Here is a 25,959-nt window from a genome sequence, read left to right on the forward strand (position 1 = left end):
ACCTGGCTTCAGTGGTTCCGTCAAGTTTTCTAGAGAATGCACAGTAGCAAGAATACACTGATACCAGTGCAGTTTGGGGCCTCCCTAGGTTCCTTATCGGTGCACTCGTCCTTGTGCACACATCACACAAGTCTCAAAATTGTCATGGACAATCTCAACCTTGCAGGCCTCTGAGGCACTCAAGGACTCTCTCATGGATATTGGGGAGCACCGTTTAAGAATTCTCAGAGTTCTTTTTGGGAGTTACTATGCTTGATTGGGTTTGGTCATCGGAGAGCCAAAGAAGAGTTCTGCAAAGGTGTGGGCCTTATTCAAGAAGGAAATGCACAGGGCTCAAAGGCTCCTGAAGGAAGAAACAGCAGATTAAATGAGCTTCCTGAGCTTCCTGTTGCCGAGGCGACGATCCTCCGCGAGAGGACCCGGCCATCGATTGGCGAAGCCTAGCCCGGGTCTCCAAATGCCGGAAGGTCGCCCAGCAGCGCGCGCTCGCTCGCTCGGCGGTCGATTGAGGGGGCTTCTTGAAGGCTGGGCAAGAGGGTGGGTGGGAAGATGGCGGCTGCGGCGGCAGGTGGCCTTCCCGGGAAGGGGCACGATATCAGCCTGGCAGCCCTGCGGCGCCACGATCCTTACATCAGTCGCATCGTGGACGTGGCCAGCCAGGTGGCTCTGTACACTTTTGTTCATCGGGCCAACGAGTGGGTGCGTGCGGAAGGCGGGGCGGGGACAGGGCGGGAGATGCTGGGCACTAGGCAGACGGGGGCCGGTCCTGGTGGAAGGCGACCTGCGGGCCCACCGGCAGGTGGGGGAAGAGGGTCTCCGCATGTGGCCGGCTCCACTGAGAGCCTGCACAGGTCTTGAAGAAAAGCTCTCCGGCAGCGGAGGGCAGACCGGAAACCCCAAGCTTAGACGGGCTCGGATGAGTCCCGCCTCGCCGACGAGGAGAAGCCCGAGTCAGACATGCAGGGCAGGCACCCACCTGAGAGCAAGCCTGGGAGAATAAAGAGGAAATGGGCATGGGTGGGACACCCCGGACTTGGATGTAGGAGACCAGGGTTGGTTACCTGACCATTTCAGTCCATTTCCAACAAGACCGAACCCCAACCTACCGTAACTGGATGAAGTTTCGGTTTCCTCACAACTAGTATGGAATTGCAACTGGAGACAAATTAGTTCTGGCCTAGGCATTTGTTCTTATCATTTATAAACCACCCCTTTGAATATAAAAGTGTCACTTCCCCCTCTTTTGTGACTTTTGTCCAAATATTCATCAGTATATAACCAATGGTTTTAATACGGTGTTCGTGGGTATATGAAAAACACCTTGCAAAATTTCAAATTTGTGTGTGTGTGTCGCTAAGACTGAAACAAACATCAAAATGTGTACAAAGAAAACTTTCCTTTTTTAGCAGATTTATGACTAATTAGGCTGTAATAAGAACAACCCAAAAACCATGCACACAAAAGAATGAAGTTCTTGGATATAGGGCTTGGAGCAGGTACCGTGTCCATCCCCAGCATCCCTGAAAGAGGCTTCGAGTCTTTTCCGATAGTTTTATCTAAGTTCTTAACTGAAGTGAGGCAAAGAATTCATGTCTGTCCTCCTAGTAGCCAAACTCAAAGGGGAAATCTGCAGAGCTCTAAAGGTCTGAATATTCCTAACTTGATTAATTACGGCTATTTTTCTTGGACACCGGAGGAAATTAAAATATGGGCCATTATAAATAAACTGAAATGTTTATATATGAAGATAAACGTTTATGTGAAGATATTGTACATATAGGTGCTTTACCTCTCTAGATCATTGATCCTCAACCTTCCTAATTCTGGGACTCTTAATACAGTTCCTCATGTTGTGGTGACCCCTAACATAAAATTATTTTCATTGCTACTTCTTAACTGTAACTTTGATACTGTTAAGATTGTAATGCAAATATGTTTGAAGACAGAGGTATGCCAAAGGGGTTGCAACCCACAGCTTGCTTGCTCTCTACTTGGACTGGCCTCTGCCTGCCCATCCATGCATAATATTATGGGGGTAATTCAGTTAGTATATATGGAGTAGGACCCAATAAGAGTTAATGGTGTAAATTGACTCAGCAGAAGGCTCAATCTAGAAGATCAGAAGCTGTTGAAATGTACAGTGGACCATATCCCTGACTGGGTAGTAGTTTTCCTAAAGCCTCTTCATAGCTTTGTGTGGCAGAAACCTTTTAAAATCTCTACAGAGGTTGGACCAAATACTCATTGAAGGCCAGCAACAAATGCTACATCGAAAGTGTCACACTGTATTATTTACAGGAATTTTGTTTTCCTGCTTCCTGGACTTGTTTTCTTCAGACAGGGCATAATTCATTCAGTAAAAGGTCATTCTTTCCAAGTCCTAATCTCCTAGGCTCTGGTTGCCTGGCAAAGGAGACAGTCTTAGTTCAACAATAGAGCAGTCACTGGGGGCAGTCAAGTCGTCCCTGCTGCTTCCCTGTGCTGCATCACTCAGGTCTCTGGACGGAAGTATAAAAATATCCTTAAGAATGAAAGAGAAAGTAATGACAAGAAGACAGGTGAGGTGCAAGCAGGGAGTTCTTATCTCACTGGAAATCAACATGAGGTGTTCAGAGGCAAAATGAGGGATGATGGGTGCACGGGGAATGAGAAGCAAGGGATTGTGGGTACAGCAAAGTGATAGAGCCGCGTGCTTAGCCCTGTAGGTCCTGTGCGTAGTGTGTGCACAGCCCTGGTTTAATCCCCAGCATTGCACACACACACACACACACACACACACACACACACACACACGTCATCTGCTATGACTAGAATAGGAATTTTAGAACTAAATTTACTTCTTTTTGCCAGGAAGGAATTCTTCCCCAAAATACCTAATGTATCAATGAAAGTCTACAGCTGGTCAGACCATTTCTTCTCAGCTGGATTTGATTCCCCCCCACACCCATACACGCCAGTGACATTTGGCACTATCAGGAAACTTTGAGGATGAAGGTGTGGGTGGCATCTGCAGAGTAGAAGCAGGGGTGTTGCCAACTGCTGTGCAGTGAGCAGGCATTATAGAATTAGTCTAAAACATGTGCAATGCAAAGTTGAAGGGTGTCTTAGAGCCACGGGCACCCCTTATTTTCAGGTCACAATTCTGAATTTTCTGTGCATCACAGTTACAGTTCAGAGGTGCAGCTCAGTGCATCAGACCAGATCTCTAGATGAGATCTAGACAGCTTTGATAGTGTTGGAAGCTACTATATGTGACAGAGAGAGACTGCTTCAGAAAGATGAAGTGGACCCACTTTTGATTATTTTAACTTAGAATGTTCAGTGACGTTGAGATTGCTTTCATTGTTCTAGATATGTCAATGTATTTACTTCCAATGATTTATGAAACAGCATTAGTTATACTCTTCATTATTTTGAATAATGAACAACTCTGTGTGTATATGTGTGTTTTACCTTTATTTTCAGAGTTTAGACTAAAATACTCCAGAGCTGAACTTACAAATATAAGTCTGCCTTACTTAAGGGTCTGAGGAGAGCTAATTGCTATACCTTAAATCCACTGATTTGTATAGAAAGAACAAAAAAAGAAAAAAAGAAATACATTTGGCTGCCTTTGAAAGTCAGGCTGAGGTACAGATCTAGCAGCAAAATACATTTCCACAGCTCCCGTTAGCCAAGCAAGAGCTCTTAAAATACGGCTTTTTTTTTTTAATTATTAAAAGATTTGAGTTGTGTAAGCCAGTTACCCTTTGATTGGAGAAGATAAGAGAGAACAGTAAGTGAATTATCCCAGTGTGGTCTGGCAGAATCCTTACTCCAGGCCCATATTGTAATTACTGAGCCATAATTCCTTCCCGTGCGTAACTCCAAACAAGACTCAAGTTTGAGAATTGGTTTTTTGTGAGTTATAGTTAAAATTCTGATTTTGGATTATTCTAAACTAAAGTCATTAAATTTTTTTGTGTGTTTAAAGTAAAGAGAAGCCCGGCAGTGGTAGTGCACACCTTTAATCCCAGCACTTGGGAGGCAGAGGTAGGGGGATTTATGAGTTCAAGGCCAGCCTGGTCTACAGAGTGAGTTCCAGGACAGCCAGGGCTACACAGAGAAACCCTGTCTCAGGGAAAAGAAAAAAAAAAAAAGAAAAGAAATAAAATTAAATAAATAAATAAATAAAGAGAATTTTTGTTGCAAGGGGGGAAAATACAGTTGGAAGCAATTAGTTGATGTGTGCTGAGGACATGAAAGGTCTGATTTGCATTTCCATGAGAACAGGCCCAAGTCAATTACTGCAGAGCAGGAAACTGCTTTGGTCAGTGGCCAGGGGGCCTGACAGTGCGTGCTCCTGAAATCTCTGTCTCTGCCTTAGTTTCCCATCAATGTAACTCATAGTACCGAATGCTTGGCTTTTGCAATTTCCTTGTAAGGTGTTAGGTATTGCCTAAATTCTTGCTAGTTCTGTCAGCTCAGAGGCATAAGGGTGTGGTTTCTAACAGGCTCCCAGGTGACGCTACTGCTTCTCATCTGGACACCACCCTTCAAAAACCCCTGTACTAAGTCACAATTAGTACAGAAAACAATTGTAATCATAAAGATTACTTGAAAAGATCATGCTTTCACCTCCTTGCCTTTAAAACAAATGTGACTGTAATGTTACACCTTTTTCTTAAAGAGTATATCTTGCATCAGAATTATAGAGTACTTAGTTTTATATGATTTGGGTAATGAATACTATAAAATATTAAGGCCTTAAGTAGGATAATAGAATGCTGAAATTAAACTATGTAAATGCCAAAAGTGCACGTTAAATTCTGAATTACAATAATCTCATTACTAGTTAAGCAAGAGAGCTGCATTGTGGTGTGAGCCCGGAGAGCCCAAGTTCCTCCTATCTTGGAGAAATGGAAGGAAAACCAGAGAACCCAAACTCTCCTTGTAGCTTCACCTCCCCCAGGTTTTCCCTGACTGTTCTCAAGTCCGAACTTGGTAATATTTCTGTGTAGTGTTATTTCAAGTCTTTGGCCAAAATGACTGCAGAAAAGTTCATGCCAAGAAGGGGCTTGTTTACTTGAAGACTCTAGCACAGTCCTTGCCTGTGTCGTAGTCAGAGTAGTTACTGACAGATGATCTGTTCTCCTTGAGACAGGACATGGCAGTGAACTCAAGAGGCAGCGAAGGGTGATGAGATCCAGATAACAGTTTCTTCGACAGCTTGCTGGGCATGAAGTTTGGTGGATGGAGGAGAAGGCGCACACCCACCATCTCTTTCTGATGAGATCTGGGGCACACTTTCTCTCTTCCAGCCAGGTGGGCCACTCACACCATGTCTGGAAAAGAGAATAGTGACCAGGTAGTGCCCACTCGCAGGCCCTGGTCATATCAAAGCCCACACCTTCCCCTTTGGTGGCCTCTCTGTTCTATACTGCCACATTGCCCACTAGAGAGTGGGTGTGTTTCCCTGGTGTTGTGTCAGTTCACACTCTGCCTTAGAATGAAGAGACGTACAGATGGAATGTGTTTGCTTTGTTTCTAGGAGAAGACTGGTGTGGAAGGAACCTTATTTGTTTATACAAGGTAAGCATATTCTATTTTTAGAAAAATGACTTGAAATATTTTAATGTAATTTTGTCACTTCTTGAAGGGCAGTTTTATTTGAAAGAACAACCAAATCCATCTGAAATTACTAATCAGCAAGAGGAATAAAATAACATATAATGTCACCTGCTACATCCTGATGATACTAATTTCAGGCCATAATTCCAACTTCAACCTTAATATTTGGTTTAACAGAACATATTCATCGTTTGATGCCAGTGAATTGCACACAGTTCTTGAACACTGTGCACTGCCAAGAGATAAGAGGTGCACTGTTAGGAAAGCTAAATTAGTCAGCGGTTGGAAAGGGCTTTGAGGTTCACCTTCCCTCACCCTTAACTGCTTAAAAAAGCACACACCCCAAGACTGAGGCTGTCTCTCAGTCTTCCATTGTTTAGTTAATGATGTTTCAGGATTAATTTAATTAATAAGCTCATGCTTTTAAGTCATTTCTTTTTATCAGATATCATTAATATCACACATTCACGCAAACATGCAGTACATATATGGTCTTAATGACTTCATTTTATTCATACAAATTTCTTCATAAATCTCTTCCCTGAATTCTGTCACCTAGTGGGAGCACACAGATGAAATACAAAACTAGTGTAAACTTTGATCAATGTAAGCATATTTACCCACATTCCGGTTTAAGATAAATACAATGCAGGATATGCCGTCCCAAGGACTGGTTCCTATCTAAGACTCCCTGGGCTGCTGTAGGCATTGTACAATGAATGACTAGTCTTAGGCTGGGCTTCAGGACAGAAAGTCTCAACGGGAAGAAAGACAAAAGTAGAGACACAGAGCCTCCTCTATAAAGGGAGAGTAAGGATTTACTCTGGTGTAAAGGGCTTGTATTATGGCAGACTAAGGATTCTGAGGCTTATTTTTCTAGCAAGCAGTAGGGAGTAACTGAAGGCTTATGGTCACAAGAATATGTACATATAAGCTGTGAGAAAATGTGTGGAGAGTCAGTGTGTTAGCACAAGGAGACACTCAAGTCTAAAACTAGAGTTCGGGTGTTAAGAGGGTGATTGCCTTGAAGTGGACAGGGGAAGCTAGAGCTGGGGCCAGAGCAGCTGAAGCTGCAGTGAAAGTGCGTGGACAGAGGGACAGTGACATTGAGAAATGGGCCCTCTGGGTAAAGGCCAGCCTTTGAACTGAATGACAAAATTGCTGGCAGAATTCAAACAGCGACAGGGAGGAGGGGCTGGGTTTCTACTTGATCTCTGTGTATTTTGCGCTGGGAACTCGAGGGCCTCAAGCTTCCACACTCTTCCCACCAAGCCACACCCCGTCCCCCCACCCCCCACCCCCACCCCCACCCCACCCCCAGCCTTTAGTTTTCGAGGTTTTGACATAACACTTTCCTTGGTGGTCTCTGAATTCAGATTAAGGAATTCAGCCACTTGGCATAAGGTGATTGTTGGAGAGCTTGGCGCTGTCTTAAAGGACTACCTAAGAGGAGTGGGTATGAGCTGAGGGTGGACTCCTGGGGTCAATAGGGGCATAAGAAGCAGAAGGAGGGTAACCTTAAGAACTGCGGGCACAGTATGGGAACAGTGGGGGGGGGGTAAGGGGGGGCCCTAGCCAGGCTGCAGGCCAGGCAGCAAGTCAGTTTAGGGTTGTGAATACCCAAGAATTATTGACATTTTAGTCCATGTTGTATTCAGAACATTCTAGAACCACCACATGGATTTGTTTGGCATGAATACTGTTCAGAATGTAAAATGTATAGAGAAAAACTAAAGCACACAATGAAAATTCTCTTTCATTCCTAAGAAGGATTCTTTTGAGGAGAATGATGCATTAATATATATTAATGGTGATTTTAAGGTATTTTCTGCTAAATTATACAATTATTTTCTTTTTTTTGTGCCCAAACTAAATATAGCTTGGAATTTTCAAGCATATTATTTTATTTTTGGACTAGTGACTCATGCAGACCAGGTTGGTCTCAAACTAACCGGTTGTGTTTGAGACCACTTTGAACTTCTGATCCAAGTGCTGCAATTACAGCAATATGCTGGACTCCACATTGCTAATGAAACAATGAGTTACACCACTAAACTGAGAAAACAATTCTTGCCTGGTTCTCACTCCTGCTCCCAACTGTCTCTGAAATGATGCCTGCGGCTCCTGCCCTCCTCCAGTGTGCGCCTGCCCATCCCAAATGCCCGTGTGTGTCTGCTGTGGCGCGGCCTTGCCTTACTGTGGAATGATAGTAGTTGGAGCCAAGGCACTGACCGTGGAGGCTTTACCTTGGCTTCACTCTCAGTCATGCCCCAGTGTCCTCGTTCCTGGCCTGCAGTGTCATCTCTTGCCATTCATGCCAGGAGACCCATTTCCATTGATGTACATAGATGCCTCACCCACCTTAAGGACCACCCCTGCCTTTCCATGTCTTTGTCTCTGAGATACAGTTCATGAAGACAGTCTTCAGAATGTCTGCATTTCAGAAATTTAATGTTCTGGGCCCTCTGTGAGTCTTTAGAGGAATTGGGGCAATGCCTGCCAGTGCTTTTTTATAGAATAAGCTTATCAAAGATTGCCTTCCATCAATTAAAAAGTTGGGGTTTAAAAATAAAATCCTGTAAGTGTCCAGGTAGCAGTGTTGTACTTTATCAGTATACAGTGGTTACAAATGAAGTAAAACTGATTCTCTTCCTGATGGTGAGTGATAGTCTCGGCAGCCTCGTTAGCTTCGATGAACGAGCCCCGCTGACTTCTGTTAAATGTGATGTGTGCCTATGGCTCATGGCTGAATTATGATATAGCTGTCACCCCAGCACAAGCAAAGGTACACATGATATATATCAGGGCCCTCTGTGCCTGGCAGAGGGGGGTACTCAAGATTTATTGAATGGAATGAAAAATCAAATTCACTGAAGGTCATGCTTTTACTGAGAAACGCTTTCTAGTGACTTGTCCAGACAGCCATCTGCTTGTGTTGCATAGACCAAGGCATCTGCACCTTAGGCCATCACATGAGCTGCCTTGGTACCTTGCCTCACAGGTTCACTGACAGAGTTGCATCGTTTTCCTGAAGTTCTCAATTTTAAACTAACATTTACACTTTCAGTGAAAATTATCTTTTTAGAATGGTGTCCACTTGTTGAACTCTGAAATCCTTTGAAAGTATCTGCCAGTAGGATTTTTTTTTAAAGCCGTTAGTATCTTTGTCTTAAAGGAAAGTACAACTTAGGTAGGCATGTCCGTTACACACAAAATATACACAGGCTCATAGGTTAGAAACGATGACCTGCAGGACAGTCTGTGGTGCGGAGAGTCTTGTTGGTATAAGATGCCAAGAGTAAAGAAGTACTGCTTCATATGTGTACAGACAGCTCTGGGAAACTGGATGCTCACAGCAGAGTTAACAGACACACTGGAATGTGGCCACCCTGCAGCTATGCCATGCTTAGCAATCTATCTTTCCCCCTGCTCCCTGATTTCCAGGTCTGCCTCTCCAAAGCATGGATTCACCATTATGAATAGGCTCAGCATGGAGAACAGAACAGAACCCATTACTAAAGACCTAGACTTCCAGCTCCAGGACCCTTTCCTCCTCTACAGAAATGGCACACGTGAGTCTCTTACAGTGCTTGTCATGTTTCTGACAGCTGGTCAGATATTGAAAGTCACAATGTCCTCCTGTGTTCTGCAGTTCGTATCAGGGACTGAGGGGTTAGCGTTTCTTGGCTTGGAAATGGCTTTTTTCTTAGAGAAGTAAGAGTCGCCGGTCGGTGGTGGCGCACACCTGTAATCCCAGCACTTGGGAGGCAGAGGCAGGCAGATTTCTAAGTTCGAGGCCAGCCTGGTCTACAGAGTGAGTTCCAGGACAGCCAGGACTACACAGAGAAACCCTGTCTCAAAAAAACAAAAAACAAAAAAAAGAAAAAGAAAAAAAAGAAAGTGAGAGTCCCCTTAAGCCCTGTCTTAAGCGGCTCTTTGCCTGGTGGAATGAACCAGTCACTGACTTTAATCCCGGAATGGGGGAGGGGTGCTTGGTCAGGAGACAGGAGAGGGGCGCAGATGTGTCACTGAACACAGAACTAATGACTTGGTTAGTGGAAGTTTTCCCTTGTGTATCTCCTCTGACCAAGTATAGTGGAGAGAGATTGAGGGAGAGGGTCTGTATTTCTGAAGAACTGTCTTTTGAATATGTAGTCATTGAAAAGCCAGAGTCCAAATAATTTGGCCTTTTTTGATTCTCTTAATTGTTAGTAATGGTGAGATTAGAGTAGATCACTAACTGGTCCTTGATGGTCTTGAGATGAAACAGCAGTGGCCTGTGTAGTATTGTGCCTTTGTTTCCCTCATGTGTCTTACCTGACACCTGTGTTGTACCAGAGAAAGACTAATGAAGCTGTCAGCTTCGGTGTTCCTTCACCACAGGAGCAGACTGCCTGGAAGGTAAATATTGCACGCTCTCAGGCTTGAGGGTGACTTTCAGAGAGACTGCAATCTAGGAATGGTTTCTACCCTTTGAATTGATGATACAGGAAGTCGGTACTAGGGAGATGGTTCAGTGGGTAATGTGCTTACAACATGAGGACCTGAGTTCAACACTCCAGCACACACACACACACACACACACACCAGAAGTCGGGGTGGCAGTGTACATTTGTAATTCCAGTATTGGAAGGCAAAGTCAGGTGGATTCCCAGAGCTTGCTGGTCTGCCACTCTAGCTAATCCTGGGAGATCCAAGTTCAGTGAGAGACCCTGTCTCAAAAACTAAGGTAGTTGACAAAATGGTTCAGCAGGTCAAGGCCTTTACTGCCAAGTCTGACAGCCTAACACACACACAGAGTTGCATACAACACACAAATACCAAAACGGTTAGGAAATGGCTTGGTGTTTAAGGTCCTTGGTCTGCAAACATGGTGAGCTGAGTCCCAGTCCCTAGCACCTACATAGAGTCCAGCATGGCGGTGTGTGTATGTTCTGCTTGTGCCCTGGACTGCCCACTGCCCAACCCCACTTGCCCAGTGCTGGGGCAGAGATAGGCAGGGCATGGGACTTGTGCCTATTCAGTCTAGCCTGAAGGTTAGCTACAGGTTCTCTGAGAGACCATCTTTAAAATAAAATGGAGACATGCTAGAGGAAGGCATTCTGACATCAGCCTCTAGCCTCTACATGCTTCTGCATTGGTGAGCACACTTGCACACATATGCACACATTGGTGAGCACACTTGCACACATATGCACATAGATCCACCACACACCTCCAATACACACAGAACTTGCCGCATGTATAGAATTCAGAATTTTAATAATGTAATACAAGTAATATGTGAAGAAAATCCCAATGACTAGTTTAAAACTAGATGTAACATTTAATACATTAAATATGATGCTATATTTAATTGTACATAATTAGGTTGTCATGATAAATGTCCATTCCTTAAAGTTTTATGAGAAAAAAATTAGAACTATTAAAACTGTAACATGATTTACCAATGGTAGGTCTCATGAAAAGAAAGGTTTTGCAATAACTTTAAAAAATGGTTTCTTGCTGTTTCTTTACTGTATGTTTACAGTTATGTCAGAATTTTTAAAGGATATTATATTTGAGCTAAGGAGCTAACTCAGTAAAGAGCTTATTGTGCAAACATTATCACCTATGTTCAATTCCTCAGAACCCATACAAAAAAGCTGGGCGAGGTGGAGATTGTGCTCATAATCCTAGGAAGCAGAGACAGGAGGTCCTTGAGGCTTATGGGCCAGCTAGCCTCACTCACTGGTGAGCTCTAAGCCAGAGAGCCCGCCTCAAAAGACAAGAGGACAGCACCTTAGAAAGAATGATGCTAAAGTAGAGATCTACCCAAACACCCAAAACTGCTATGTCCTGTGTCAAACTAACATATTCAAATACTGATAAAGAAGCCACAAAAATAATGTAGAACAGAGGCTGGAGAGATGACGCTGCAGTTAAGAACACTGGCTGTTCTTCCAGAAGCTCAAGGTTCGATTCCCAGCACTCACACTGTAGCTCACAACTATCTGTAACTACAGTTTCAGGAGACCCAACACTCCCTTCTTGCCTTCACAGGCACCAGGCAATAATGGTACTCATGTGTGTGTGTGTGTGTGTGTATGCATGTAATATGTAAGTAAAATAAAAATAAATATTTAAAAATGAATGTAGAATAAATGAATACTAGTGACCTGGCTTATAATCATTCCTGGCTGCTCTTATTTTGGATAAATAATTGATCTAGCCACTATAGATATTTTGAATTCTTATATATGATTATGGCATAAACTATACCAAAAATTTTAATTTCTCTAATGCATTGATTTTGAAAATAATTTCCTAAGTTTCACAGGGCCTGTCTGACAGCAAGTGCTGTGTGGAGTGAGTGAGCCCACAGGACACTCACTGTTTCTAAGTATGCTCGGGATGGTAGTCTGCAGCCCCGTGACTGTTACCTCAGTGCAGCTTGTCTGGAGGCACAGGAGTATGTGTTTAAAGCACACAACATGTTTCAGAGTCTTAGCATGAGAGAGAGAGAGAGAGAGAGAGAGAGAGAGAGAGAGAGAGAGAGAGCGAGCTAATAATTTTATATTGTTTAATGTTGAAATGATAGTAATTTGGATAATTGGGCTAAATAAAATGTATTGTTAAATTTACTTGTACCTTCTACTTTGTTATTTCTAACTTAAAATGTCAGGGGCGATCCACACCTGCGGGTCTTATGTTTCTATAGAAGCCTGCCCTGCTCTTGGGTGGCAGCTTACAGATGTGAAAATGGAGGCTGCGGTGGGTGGGTGGGTGTGTGGGTGGGTGGGTGAGTGGGTGGGGACCCAGCACTTTACCTCTGGCCCTGCCCCTGCTTGTGCTCCACACTCTGCACTGCTCCCTCTGCTGTTGAGCATGGCTACGAATGGAAGCCAGTCTTTGGGATGCATGTGTGGTTGTTTCTGGTCAGTCTCCATATACAAAAATGAAATGGGTTCAACAGAAGAGTGTGTGCAATGTCTTTTTTACTCTTCTGCATTCATTTTGCCCCATTTTGTTCTCCTTACTATCTGCCGCTGACTGCCTGTGAAGCCAGGCCTTTGCTCCAGGCTTCTCAGCCCCTGACATCCATCCACAGAAGGTCTCTCAGCGTGAAGTCAGGGGCTGGGCACCTCCCTCTCTAGTGTTTCCTCCAGCTCAGGTATTTATGTAACCATTGCATTTGCCCCTTGGGCCAGGGTTGTGCATCCCAGTAACTGTCATTGGACTCTGTACAGACCTCTCGAGGTCCTCTGCCTTTTCTGCCACCCAGCTCCTGAGTCGTGTTTGCCATTGCAGTGCAGCAGGGCTGGAACAGCTTCATGGCAGATTTTTCCTCACAGGATTTTTTAGACTCATTGGATAAAGGAAAAAAAAAAAGTTAATTAGATGAATCTAGAAGAATGAAATAAGAAAGTAGAAAAATCCAAAACTCTCTTCCCCTAATTAGTAAACAAAAAAATTTGATAGGTAATTTAGAATTTTAATCAAATACAAAATAGATTATTGTATAAAGGGGTTCATAGTCTAAGCTTTATTAGAGTTGACTGAAATGAGATTTGACCTAAGTGAGCTTTGTGTGTGTGTGTGTGTGTGTGTGTGTATGTGACATACACATGGATGTACAGGGATATGGACCTGTGAGTGCATGCAGAGACCAGAGGAAGATATCAGAGTTCTTTCTCCATTATTTCCTTCCCTATTCCTTTGAGACAAGGTCTCTCACACACTGGAAACTTGCTGTGTTTACTGGGATGGCTAGCCTGCCAGCTCACAGACTGCGCCTGTCTTTAATACTTCTCCCTCTCCTCTAGGGCTTGGGTTGTGTGCATGCACGGTCATGCACAGCTTTTAAAACAAAGTTGTAAAAAGCAAATAAGATAGTTGTTAAATCTGAGGTGAGATTGCTTGCATTCATTTGTTCAACAAACACTTACTGTCTGCCAGGTGCTGTGTTGGACTTTGTATGCGTTAGCCTAATAAATTCTTGTGCCTTTTGTTGGAAATACTGTTTTGTGTTTGACCAATGAGGATACTGAGCTGGAAAAATAGCTCAGGGGCTAAGATCACTGGCTGCTCTTCTAGAGGACCTAGTTCAGTTCCCAGCGTCCACAAGGTTGCTCACAGCTGTCTGTAACTTCAGTTCCAGGGGCTCCAGTCCCCTCTTCTGGCCTCTGTGGGCTTCAGGCATGCAAGTGGCACACAGACACACATGGAGGCAAAATGCCCATACACATAAATTTTAAGAAATAACAAAATGTCCAAAATGTTTTAAGTGTTGAAATGACAGTACAAAGATTTGGATTTGGGATTTTCCATTGTTTCTTATGCAAATTTTAACTTTTTCAGATCGGAGAGTTTCAGGTGAATTTCAGGTTGAATTACAGGTGAAGTCTATGAAAATATTCCAGCAACAACAATAATAGCAGCAGCAACAACAAAAAACCCTCTGAAATCTTAAAACACCCTGGTCCCAAGTGTTTCTCCTAAGGGACACACAGTTACACTGGCAGCACAAAGCCAGTGTTGATTAGGAAATGGAAAAACAGATCTACACACTGCAAAATCTCCCCTCCCTTCCCTCTCTGATCCTTTCCTCCCTTGCCCCTTGCCTCCCTTCTTCTGCCCCTCTTCTTACCCTCTCCCAGGAACCTTAGGGCCTTGGGCGTGATGGACAAGCACCGTAACACTACCCAGCCCCTTGTATTAACTGTGACATAATGTGAGTTGCATGCTAGGTTAGGAAGAGCAGGTGAGACCAGAGTCTCCCTTATCATCTTCATTGACTCTTTGCCTGTTTTTGTCACAAAATTCACTTTTTAAAATAGTCAGTTTTCTAGCAGAGATGCAGTTTTCTGTAATTTTAAGTATTTTCTTGATGGCCATTATAAAGAATATACTTTATTCCAGAGCTTTAGCTAAATTGTATACACACACACATACACACACACACACACACACCAGCAGTAAGAAATATGTTTACAAATAAAGGTTGGGCATAATTTGGAAGAAGCACCGCTCACTCTAATAAGAATGTATTCTCTGAACCCTTTGCTCTGCCATTATACTACCATAAATCAGTAAGTTGCTTTGTAGACATGAGTAATAAATTTCAAGTCCCTTGTGGACAGAGACTGTATCTTATATTTTAATTGTGTTCTGTGATTCCACAAGGGCCTGGTAAATAAGTGAGTCAGGATAAAAAAAAAAATGGACAGGCAGACTTAAAGTAATTCCCAAATCGTTTGTACCAATTGCAGAATCTGGATGTATGGGTGGGTGAGTGTGAGTGTGAGGTACACCTAGTGATTTTTGTCTAGCATTCTAGTCAAATGCGCTTTAGACAAAGCTTGGAAGATATTCTGCATGGAGTGATTGATCTAGAATGGCTACAGGATTGCCCAGATTTCAGGAATTCTTCACTAACCCTCACCTCATGTCAGAGGGACCAACTTGCCTCCTAAACTCACACAAGGCGCTAAGCAGGCTGAACTGTGTGGTCCCCTCGTGGGTCTGGGCTCTTGTTTTAGTTTGGTCTTTGAGACAGGGTTTCCCTATGTAGTCCTGGTTGTTATGTGGTCCATGCTGGCCTCAGACTCACAGAGATCCACCTGCCTCTGCCTCTGGAATGAGATTTAGGCTTCTTAATATTTCAATGTGTTTAAAGGAATAAAAGTCTTGTACCTCCGCAGGTTCTAAAGTCCTGAGATTTGTTACCTTTAACCCAAGCAGGGTGGGAAGTGGTGGCAGCATATATACCTTTAATCCCAGCACTTGGGAGGCAGAGGCAGGCTGATCTTTATGAGGTTGAGGCCAGCCTGATCTACAGAGGAAGTTCAGTTCTGCACAGAGAGACCCTATCTTGAAAAACAAAAATAATAAAAATAAATAAAAGCAACTGAGCCTTATGGAAACACACTACAAAGGGAACGAAAGCCTTGTCGCCTGCCCACAGACAGCTGTGCTTATTTTTTTCCATTTTAGGATATTTGCTGCTCTATTGATATTCTCAAATGGTAAAGTTTTCATTTTGAGACTTGTTTATTTTAATGTGTATGAATAGCTTGCCTTTGTGTGTGTGTGTGTGTGTGTGTGTGTGTGTGTGTGTGTGTGTGTATGTGTGTGTGTGTGTGCATTCCTGGTGTCCATACAGGTCAGAAAAGAGGATTGGATCCTCTTGGAACTGGAGTTACAGATAGTTGCCAACCACCATGTGTGTGCTGGGAACTGAACCTCTTTCCTCTGTAAGAGCAGCAAGTGCTCTTAACCACTGAGCTATCTCTCCACCTTCTCTCCAGCCATTTTGAGTACTAATTTGTAACCCTTTGGGGGCCATAGAGTCTGATTCCTATTTACTTCTTCTCCCTCCCTCCCCCAGGCCCCGCCCCTCTGCAGATGGTTTTGACTGCCTTCTATGCGCCTGTTATCCTTTTAAGGTTCGTGTGTCATGTCTCACCCTTGGAATGTCTGTGCACACCATGTTATAGACCCAATTCTAGAGATGCTGTGGAGCTCCTGAGGCCATCTAAGGTCAACACACACCTTTAAATGAGACAGCTGAAAGTCCTTGCATCCTTTTTAGACAGAAACTTGATATTTGCAAGAATAACGACAGCATGCTTTTCTCTCCCAGATCTGTCTAGTAATATAAGATCCTCACGGGAAACTCACCCAAATAATGTAGAGCAGGAGACAAGACCTTGACATTTTGTGTTTAGTCAGAGTAGGAACCTTCACAAACCCAGGCTCTTACTGCATGTGGTGCGTGTGATTGCCACCCTTGGTGACCTTCAGGGGCTGCGGTGTACTTCTTAATAAAAGAGAAAGAAGTTCCCTTAAAGTTAAAACTCATTATTTGGTCAGAGAATCTCAGTTGGTGTCTTTGAGCCACCATTTCTGTTTCAAGTGAGAGCCAGCCTCTTTACTATGGCCTGTGCACAGGGCTGCTACCCTTTAGTGAGTGGTTAAGGATTGCACGCCTCCTCCTTTGACTTAAGTGATGAAATTTGTCACTTAGACTTTACATCTAGAATCTGTCAGGACTGTGCTCATGTTGAGAGGATCTAAACTCTAAAGGATATGATTTATGTAAAAACTGGCATTCTGTCAGTTACAGAAAACTCCAGAGGATGTTAAGTAAAGCAATATTTCACTTTTGAGTATTGGGTGTCATAATTTTGGTTTCTATGCATTGAGGTAAGACATCCGATAGCTCTGGAAACAGGTTCCTATCTGCACCCCACCCACACTACCTGAGCAAGCCATCCTGTTTATCCAGAGCACCCAGCCTGAGGACTCTGCGCCTCACTGTAGAATGTTAGGGGACTCGTTGGGGGGGGGGAGCTTACAGAATTTAATGAGCAGGTTTTGTGTGTGTGTGTGTGTGTGTGTGCACTTGTATACACATGCTCACTCATGGAATAACATGGCATGCTTGGGTGAGAGAGAATTCATGAGCCGAACTCACACATCACAGGTAACCCACAGCTACCGTGGAGTGAACTCTGAGTGAAGTCACTTCTGCTTTGTCCTCAGCCATGCAGATGTGAGATTCTTGGCATCCAAGGAAATAAGTATTCACATAGTGATGCTCTTTCGATTCATATGCTGCATTTGTGGCTTGTGGTTATACAGTATTTTATATTTTGTTTTAGAGAGCCAAATTTGATATGATAAAAGCCTAAATCTTGGCAGAGAAAACCTGTGTTCCCAAACACTCTTCTCTGTCTTTATGAGAGAAGCATCCTTCAGTCTCCCTGCCTCGGCATTCAGAGAGTGGGCAGTATGGCTTCAGAGAGTTGGTGTGCATTTTGCATTCTATTTTTATACTGCTTATTTTTGTTCAAAAATCACAAGATAATGCAAATAATCATGTTCTAGAATCAAGGCTAACTGCTTGCAGAAGGAATCTTGTATTTGTTCTATAGTCTTAAATGTTCAGGAGAAAGAAAACAAGGTGGCCACGAGTAATTGCATACACAATCCCAGTCCTCATCCCAGGACAGACCTGAAACATGACCTAATTGTTTTCAACATAAAGGACTTTGGAACATTTGGTATCTCTGGTATCCACAGTAGATAAAGGTCAGAATGACAGAGGCGCAGAGCCTCTGATTCACTCCACTTCTTCCTGGCTGCATAGCCTCTGTGCCAAGCCTTAGACGCCATCTAGTCATCAGGTGGTTTCTAGTTAGACTGTTCAGCAAAGCTTCATCATCACACACCCGATCAAATCATGCAGCTCGAATATGAAGACGTCTGTGCCTTTGGGATTTTTTTTTTTTTTTGAGAACAATTTTTGACTTGTAGGAATATTGTTTTATGTTTTAGCTTTAAGCATCACAAAGTCTAATTATGAGGTAAGATTTCCCTTTGTTGATTATCATTTTTGATAATAGCTTTTCAGAGTGTTTTTGGAACAATTAAGATGACTTAGGCAGGTGTAAGTTCAAGGTTACTGTTGCAACACATGGCTAGCGTGTGAGTATAGTAGTTGTTTGCTCTACCAAGTCCTACTGACCTTCTGTGAGAAAGAGAAGTATGTGCTTCATCTCTCAGTTGCCAGTGGGAGAAGTAGTCGTCAGGAAGAATGAGTTGTAATCATAACACACATAAAATAAGTACATGAGCATCAGCCCAGTGCCAAGACACGAAAACTGTCATCTCTGGAAACTCACATCTAATGGCAAAGTCCTGTCACCTAAGAATGCAAAGTGCTTGAAGCAGAGTCACCTCTCAGCACAGTTAGAAGACTGTAGGGCCTTATGAACAGCTGCCTACTGTCTGGTAGAGCAGATCACTTGGCAGCGGACTCTGGCCTATTGGGTCCGTGATGGTGAATTAAGCCAGAACGGATATTAGCCATGGTAAGGGTTATTGGGAGAATAAAGTCTTTGGCTAGTTTAACTCAGCAGACACTTTTTGACGGGCTGCACAGTCCGCTCACTGCACTGCATTGTTGAAGTCTTCCAGGAGCTTGTGGTCGGACCCAGGCAGCAGATGTGTACATGCTTAAGTAGGACATTTTTTTTAGCATAAAGATACACAGAAAGACTGGGTGGAACGAAAACCATTGGACGTTTACCCCAGGAGCAGTGAAGATTGGGTTGTCAAGGATAAATAGGTGCTCGGAGCCATGGGGAAATGGGTTAGGGAATCCATTTGTTATTTGTGGCTCAGATTTTGAAAATTATCAGCAAAATTAGGAATAAAATGGAGACATACTTAAGTGGTCAACAAGGAAGAGTAAACTGTTCCTATTTCTATTGAGGTTAACCTACGCTTTTCCTGATTCTTAGTTTCTTTGGGCATTTCTTTGTGCTGCTGAACTTGTTAAAGTAACTTTCCCCTGAGAGAAATACAATGAGGTAGTCAGTGTATTTGGAAGACTCCTCTGCCCTTGAGGAGAGGTTGTCTCCCCACTGCAGAGAGGGGGCAGAGGTTCTGAGAGGAGGCAGGCTCATGGTACACGTAACCTTGGTGATAAATGAGATTCTCTAAAAATTAAATACAGCTTTTACTTTTCAAGTAGCAGGTTCTTATAGATGGTTGGAAATGCATATTAATTCACCTGAACATAATGCTTTGGGTATAGAGTTTTTAACTATCCAGTTTTAATAGTGTTAACTCTCTAAGACAGTTCATTTGTCCAGAATGGGGAGTTTGTTTTTACTAGTCAGGGTTTCTGCTCTTGGCTCCCAGTGCTCAGTGGTGTTAGTTCCCATTAAATAGCGACCGCTTCTCATCTGCTGTGAACCTTCCAGTGTCCAAAGATCATGGGATCAGGACTGCTGATTTGTGAGTTGCAGTAAAACTATGTCATATGAAAAGAACCAGACCCAGAGCGAGAGATAACAACTCTACAGAGCTGTTCTGAGGCCGTGAAGAGTGTGTTTTACAAGACGTGTCCGTGTTTGGTCAGTAAAGCCAGAGCGGAAGGTGGATGAAAGAACATTACTTTAAAGGCATTAGAGCGCACACCGAAGGAAGCAGCATTCAGTCCAGGCATTCCACATGCGCAGGACAGGACTGACGCAGGCCAGTCAGCCGCCACAGCCGTGCCTTCCCATCTATGGAGCCAGGACAGAGTCCTCAGGTGACACTCTAGAGCTTCCTACTGTAAACCCCGCAGCTTATACAAGCCTCTCCGGCTTCCTCCCCTCCCCCTTCTTATTCTGAAAAACAACGTGGCCTAAAAAATACAAATCCCAGGTAATCCACAAAGTCAGATTACCCAGAAGTCAAGGACAGCACAGCCTACAAAGTAAGGAACACTCCAGCGAAGGCTGCTTCCCAGAACCCTGTCTCTGAGCAAAGGTAAAGGTGCTTGAGGCCAAGGCTGCGGACCTGAGTACATCCCAAGTCCACACTGTTAAAGGTGAGCTGGCGCCTGCTCCTGTCCTCTGACCTCCAGGCACATACACACAAATAAACAAAAGGTGATACAAATCAAAGCATGTAAACCTGTGTCTAATTTAGAGGGATGTGCAGGAGAATATTTTAGAGAAAATAGGTAAAATCAGGGGAAATGTTTGGCTGACTTTGGTCGTGGAGCCTTGTGTGGCCACAGAGGCTCCTGGGAGGAACAGGAGCAGGAGGAGGAGGAGTTCTGAGCCCTACACTCCTAGTGGCTGCAGTGCCTTCACGCCTGTCTGTCTCCTCTAAAGCACGGTAGGTCTTTAGAACCGTGGGTGCTATGGGAGTGCCTGCCACCTGTCTCTAGGAAGTAGACATCTTCAGCTTGCTCAAGCACACAACTGCTTGAACTGGGTAAACAGGACAGTAAATAAAAAACAAAGTCCACCAGGCAGATGTGTACAGCAGTTACACAATTGGGTTAGAGATCATTATCTCACTCATTTGAGAAAGACCAGAACGTAAGTGAGGTCGGAAGGGATTTGATGTTTTTGAGTCCTCAAATACCCATGCAAGGTGCAGAGCTGATGATAGCCGGCTTCCCAGTGGCAAGAGAAGGGCTTCCGAAGGCATGCTAATGGCTGGACCCTTAGACAGCAGTAACTGAAGAGAGGAAGAAAAGAATGGAGGGAGAGAAGGACGGACAATGGAAGGAAGGAAGGAAGAGCAGGGTGCTCCGGAAGAGAAAGTGTAATCACGCCAGCGCTCCCGTTTAACGTTTTCTCTTTATTCCTTAACACATTCACATACCACTTGCTAACTGTATGGATATATTATGCTTTCTTTCAAAATTTTAGCCCAAATCCTTATTAAATAGTTTCAAGTTGAAAAAATGCTTGGCATAAAATAGAGAACAAATGGTAAGTATCTCTAAGGTCATATTAAATAGAAACATTTATTAGAAGCATAAACAGGATTGGGGGAGGGGTCCTGTGAGCATTCATCCAAAATGAACTGCTGTGCTTGCTCTACCAGTGGAAGTCAGAGGGCCCAAGTGAGAACGGGCATTTAAGTGACATGTGGTCCTGCCTCTGATGACTGCTTACTTGGCCCATTGAAACCTGATTGGCTGTCAAGTTTCCTCCAGAAGAAACTAAAGAAGAATTACTGCAGTTCTCTACAGCCAGCTCACTCACGCTTGTCTGCATGTGCCCACAAATCTAGATGCAGAAGACATGGAAATATCACTCCCCTCCTGAAAGAACAACAGAAGACACATGTGTCACCGCGGAAAGTATATTTCCTATGAAGAACGGAGCAAACGTGGCATTGTAGAAAGGGCAGTGCCAGGCAGGCAATGCCAGGCAGGGCTTCACAACCGCAACAAGAAGCTCTAGATAAACACAAGGCCTTGCTGAGACATGCAGGAGCATGTGTAGGAACCTTCTAGGCTCCTACTTTCTAGGATCGCTCTCAACTCACTTGTCTGTTTCTCTGCCCCTCCTCGGGGTTCTTACCTCCCGGAGAAATGTAGAAGCAGTTGAGCTGAGCTTCACGAACCACCTTGCCCTTGAACTTCCTCTCAGTTTCTTCAGACGTGTGACTGGAGAGTGGCTGGTATGGGGGCGTAGACGGCTGAACGAAGGCCCGAATCATTGTGGCTTCCAGTTGGGTACCTACAGCTGACTTCACAACTGAACAAGTGTCCCACTGTAATCTTTCCTTGTATCTTTTAAAAACTCACAAACAATTTCTGTGGCCACATTTGAAGGCCATAAAATTGCATGTGGCCCTGTCACTGAGCTGTGAATCCGAGCGTCTGCTTAGAATTCTGAAAGGGCTCCTCTTTTCTTGGGTCTTCTCTGCTGCGTCGCTCTGACTTTGCTGCTGCGTTCAGACCTATGCAGAGACAAGCCCTTCCCCAGTAGAGCCCTTGGAGGGAAATGTGAAGCAAATGGCTTCTGTCAGCCTGTCAGCTCGTCACCTCCTGAAGGCCTGATGAGCTCTGGTCTTTGTATATCAGCACAGGCTGTCTGGCACAGCCTCTTGTGTGGAAGGGTAATAGGCCTGGTGAAGGTGGGGGCCTGGGCCCGAGACACAGAGAACTTGAGCTGGAATGTGGACTTCCATGGATTCACGGTGCTGCTGGGCTGCGAAACTATTTTAAGGAGAGAAAGTGCAGGCCCAGTCCTCTATCTTGGTGCTCCTTTTAGTAGCCAGGAATGTTGGTAAATGTGTGCTTTATCTTTCCTTCTCCCTGCCTATTTAAACCTTATGTTCAAGCTAAATATTAACTGATAAAAAGAGCTGTTTCAAATGATCGTATGTGAACGTTCCTTCGTTCTGTTTGAACACTTGAGGGTTTTCTGTTGTTTTTCTACCCTAAACCTGTGTGTCAGCATCTCATGGTGATGAAGATGGCAAAAGGTGTTTGTTCGTGCCAACAGCTCCTTGGCATCCTACCCTTACAGAACTCTAGTTCCTTATGTCAGATGTCACACAGGAGGAAGAATGGCAGTCGGACTGCTTGTTAGTTTAGTTCCCTGGTAATACACCCATTGCCACCTTCTCTGCCACTGGGCTTTAGTGTCTGGTTGCACTGTGGGTTCCTGACCTGCCATTTTGGAAAACTTAGTCTCTGAAGAAGGAAAGTTTTCACTGTGGTTGATTGGTCTAAAGCACCTATTGTGACTAAGACAAAAAAAAATGTTAGCTATACTTAGATTCCTCACAGGGCTAGGTGCTGGTGATCCAGCCTGACCTTACAAGAACAGAGGCCAGGATTTTGTGGGAATAGGCTTACATCTGAGTTCCCACAAACACATTTAGTCTTGATGCAAAGGTTCTGTTTTGATGTGCAAGCGCTGATAGCACACTGGTTTGAAGACATTGATGCGCTCATTTTCCTTAGCTCTGTCAGAGTCCCTGGGTTGGATGTGTGTATTTCTATCTGAGAGAGTAACCAGGTTGAGAAAGCTTGGGGTGTCATTTCCTTTTGCCTTCATGTGTAGATGTCTGAGGCAAATGGTCCTGCACACAAGTGGCTGACTCAGTCATCTGACTGAGTCACCTGACTCAGGGGCTAACAGCATTTACTGCTTTCCCAAAGGACCAGGTTTGGCTTCCAGTACATCTGGAAGTTCAACTAGCTGCAACGTTAGATCTGATCCCTTCCTGACCTCTGTGTGTGCGCACACGCGCTCTCGCATGCATTCGTGCACTTAATCAGGGCAAAAGTTTAAAGTCTCAGTGATGACTTTTGGCAAGCAGGTGATTTGGATTCATAAAGGGGTTTTGTTTTTGTTTTTGTTTTTTTTTTTTTTTGATACCTGCTTAAACTAGCATTAAGAAGACATTTCCTGTACCTTTGGCTATTTCTATTAGTCCTATCCTGGGCATTGGTGAGACTTGGGAAAAGAAAAGGATGTGAGCCAGTCAGAGCTGTCTTCATGCAGAGCAGCTCCCTGCTTTGAAGGTCTAATTTTGTGTTTTCCTTTCAAATACATTTTGCTAATTTTCATTGCTCCGTCATGATATGGCTGTTATTTTCAGTGAAGTGTTGTTTAGTGCTTATGTTTAGTGCTCATGTGTTACATATTTGATTATTTGCGTATGAGACCAGGACCTAAACTAGATAATTACAGATGTTCTCTGCAGTTGTTTTAACCTGCACTACAGAACTAATAGAGCTAGACACTAAATTTAATGGACAGCTTATTTGAAAAATGATTAAAATCAACCACAATTATATTATTTCTGTTCATGGCTAAATGGTTACACCACCATCATACTTCCTGACATTTGTAAATTTTCTGTACAGACATCTTAAAATGAAATTGATTATTAAAATTTTATTTTTCTAGTTTCCTACCCTAATAACTCATAGCCAATTTTTCAGTTAACATATTCCTTGGAGAAGGGAGAGGGGAGGAGGTTTCTAGGCATAATATGAGCATCAGATTTCCGAATATTTAAAAATAAAGATGAAATGTGTTTGTGAAATGTGCAAATGGAATATAGAAACAATGAAGTCTCCAAGCCAAGAAGTTTAGAATCCTGATCTCGTTTTCAATCTGTAGCCGCTTGTTTAAGAAGCATTTCCCAGCTGCCTGTGGGGTAGAGGCAGGGAAGCAGGCTTCGGTGTGCAGGCCGCTCAGCAGTGCCTCTAATAGCACGTGCTTTTCCTTGTGGCGCGTGGTCTCATGTAGCCCTGGCTTCCACTCCAATGACTGCTTTCATCGCTTTAATAATTAATTGAATGAATTCATTCCATGACTGATTATTATATATTTTCCTCTGAGACGGAAAAGGAATTTGTTCCCAATGCGTGGCTTTAAGGATGCTTACAGTTTGTTTGATGTGTTTTTCCCCAGTGTCCATTTATGGAATTTGGTTTTATGATAAGGAAGAGTGCCAGAGAATTGCAAAACTAATGAAAAAGTAAGTATTAAAAGGTGGACCGTGTCCTAGGAGCTGGCACTGTGGCTCGTATTTCTAAATGTATGAATCAACACTAGCAGGAAGTAGTTCTCGGCTGTCCTCCTCGCCCTGACCCCCCAGACCCAGACACTGCTTAGCGCGAGAAGAGACTAAGAAAGAGTCTGCAGGTCCGCCCTCAGCTCACGCTGTGGCTTCCTGCTCTCTCCATGTGCTGTGAGCTCTTCCACATGGCCGTTTTCTTTGGGATTTTCTTCATTTGTAAATAAATAGTATTTTTCTCTGGAAAGTTTTGTGTCCATCAGTAAAATGAACATGCAGAGTCTTCCTGAAAGGCTCCAGAGCCCTTGGTCCCCTCCACTTCCTTCCTGACCTTTAACGGCTTTACGTTTAAACTGGGCTTCTTGCTCAGAAGTCCCAGATGCCTCAGACACTGAGTGCTTAGGAAGAAGCCTCCTCCGTTCCAGTCTCTGGGAAGTCAGAGTCAGTTCCTGTTAGTTTAGCAATCAGTACACAATCAGTCCTCTCTCTCTGTCTCTCTCTCTCTCTCTCTCTCTCTCTCTCTCTCTCTTTCTGTCTCTTTCTTCTCTCCCTCTCCCCGCCCTCTCCCTCTCTCTTCCCCCTTTCTATCTCTCCCTTTCTCTCTTCCTCTCCCTCTCTCCCCCCTCTCTCTCTATCTCTATCTCCCCCTTTCTCTCTTCCTCTCTCCCTCTCCCTCTCTCCCCCCTCTCTCTCTATCTCTATCTCCCCCTTTCATTCTCCCTCTCTCCCTCTCTCCCTCCCTCTCTCCCTCTCTATCTCTACCTCCCTCCCTCTCTATCTATCTCTATCTCTCTCTCCCTCTCTCTCCCCCTCTCTCCCTCTCTCTCCCTCTCTATATATCTCTCTCTCCCTCTCTCTATATCTCTCTCCCCCTCTCTCCCTCTCTCTCTATCCCTATCTCTCTCCCTCTCTATATATCTCTCTCTCCCTCTCTCTATATCTCTATCTCTCCCCCTCTCTCCCTCTCTCTCCCCCTCTCTCCCTCTCTCTCTCTCCCTTTATCTCTATCCCTATCTCTCTCCCTCTCTCTATATCTCTCTCCCCCTCTCTCCCTCTCTCTCTATCCCTATCTCTCTCCCTCTCTATATATCTCTCTCTCCCTCTCTCTATATCTCTATCTCTCCCCCCTCTCCCTCTCTCTCCCCCTCTCTCCCTCTCTCTCTCTCCCTTTATCTCTATCCCTATCTCTCTCCCTCTCTCTATATCTCTCTCTCTCCCTCTCTCCCTCTCCCCCTCCCCTTATTAGTCTCTTTCTCGCATGCTGTTCTGAAGTGCTATCTGACTTTGGCTTCCCTAATTGCATCAACAGGAGGCTCAGGTGATTGAGTGGTGGGATCTAACGGTTGTGGACCTGGCTGCTCAGTTTTGCTGCTGGTTATGCAAATAGCCAAGCTGTTTGCTCTATCAGTTCAGAATTAAGGGCGTTTCCTAATGAAGCTGGGTCTCTGTCTAGGATAGCTGTTCCCCAGGTGGATGTGATGCTCTCTGCTTGCAAAGGACCAGTATTCGTTTCTAAATCCCAGA

The 25,959-nt window shown here is 44.0% G+C and overlaps 1 protein-coding gene across 4 annotated transcripts in view; it reads left to right on the forward strand.

The window, feature by feature from the left end:
* Positions 1-535: 535 nt before the first annotated feature.
* Positions 536-25,959, forward strand: part of Dcp1b (decapping mRNA 1B) — a 39,359-nt gene continuing 13,935 nt past the window's right edge. For 2 of the 4 annotated variants that reach the window (XM_052174691.1, XM_052174694.1), the window contains exons 1-4: positions 536-699; positions 5,531-5,571; positions 9,055-9,182; positions 24,330-24,396. In XM_052174691.1, the coding sequence (XP_052030651.1) occupies positions 550-699; positions 5,531-5,571; positions 9,055-9,182; positions 24,330-24,396 (386 nt within the window). In that variant the 5' untranslated portion in view covers positions 536-549. Of the gene's footprint in view, positions 700-5,143; positions 5,305-5,530; positions 5,572-9,054; positions 9,183-24,329; positions 24,397-25,959 lie in introns of all 4 variants that reach the window. The other 2 variants (XM_052174693.1, XM_052174692.1) reach the window with 2 other exon arrangements.

The sequence above is a fragment of the Apodemus sylvaticus genome, chromosome 2, assembly GCF_947179515.1.
Source record: "Apodemus sylvaticus chromosome 2, mApoSyl1.1, whole genome shotgun sequence".
Classification (NCBI taxonomy): domain Eukaryota; kingdom Metazoa; phylum Chordata; class Mammalia; order Rodentia; family Muridae; genus Apodemus; species Apodemus sylvaticus.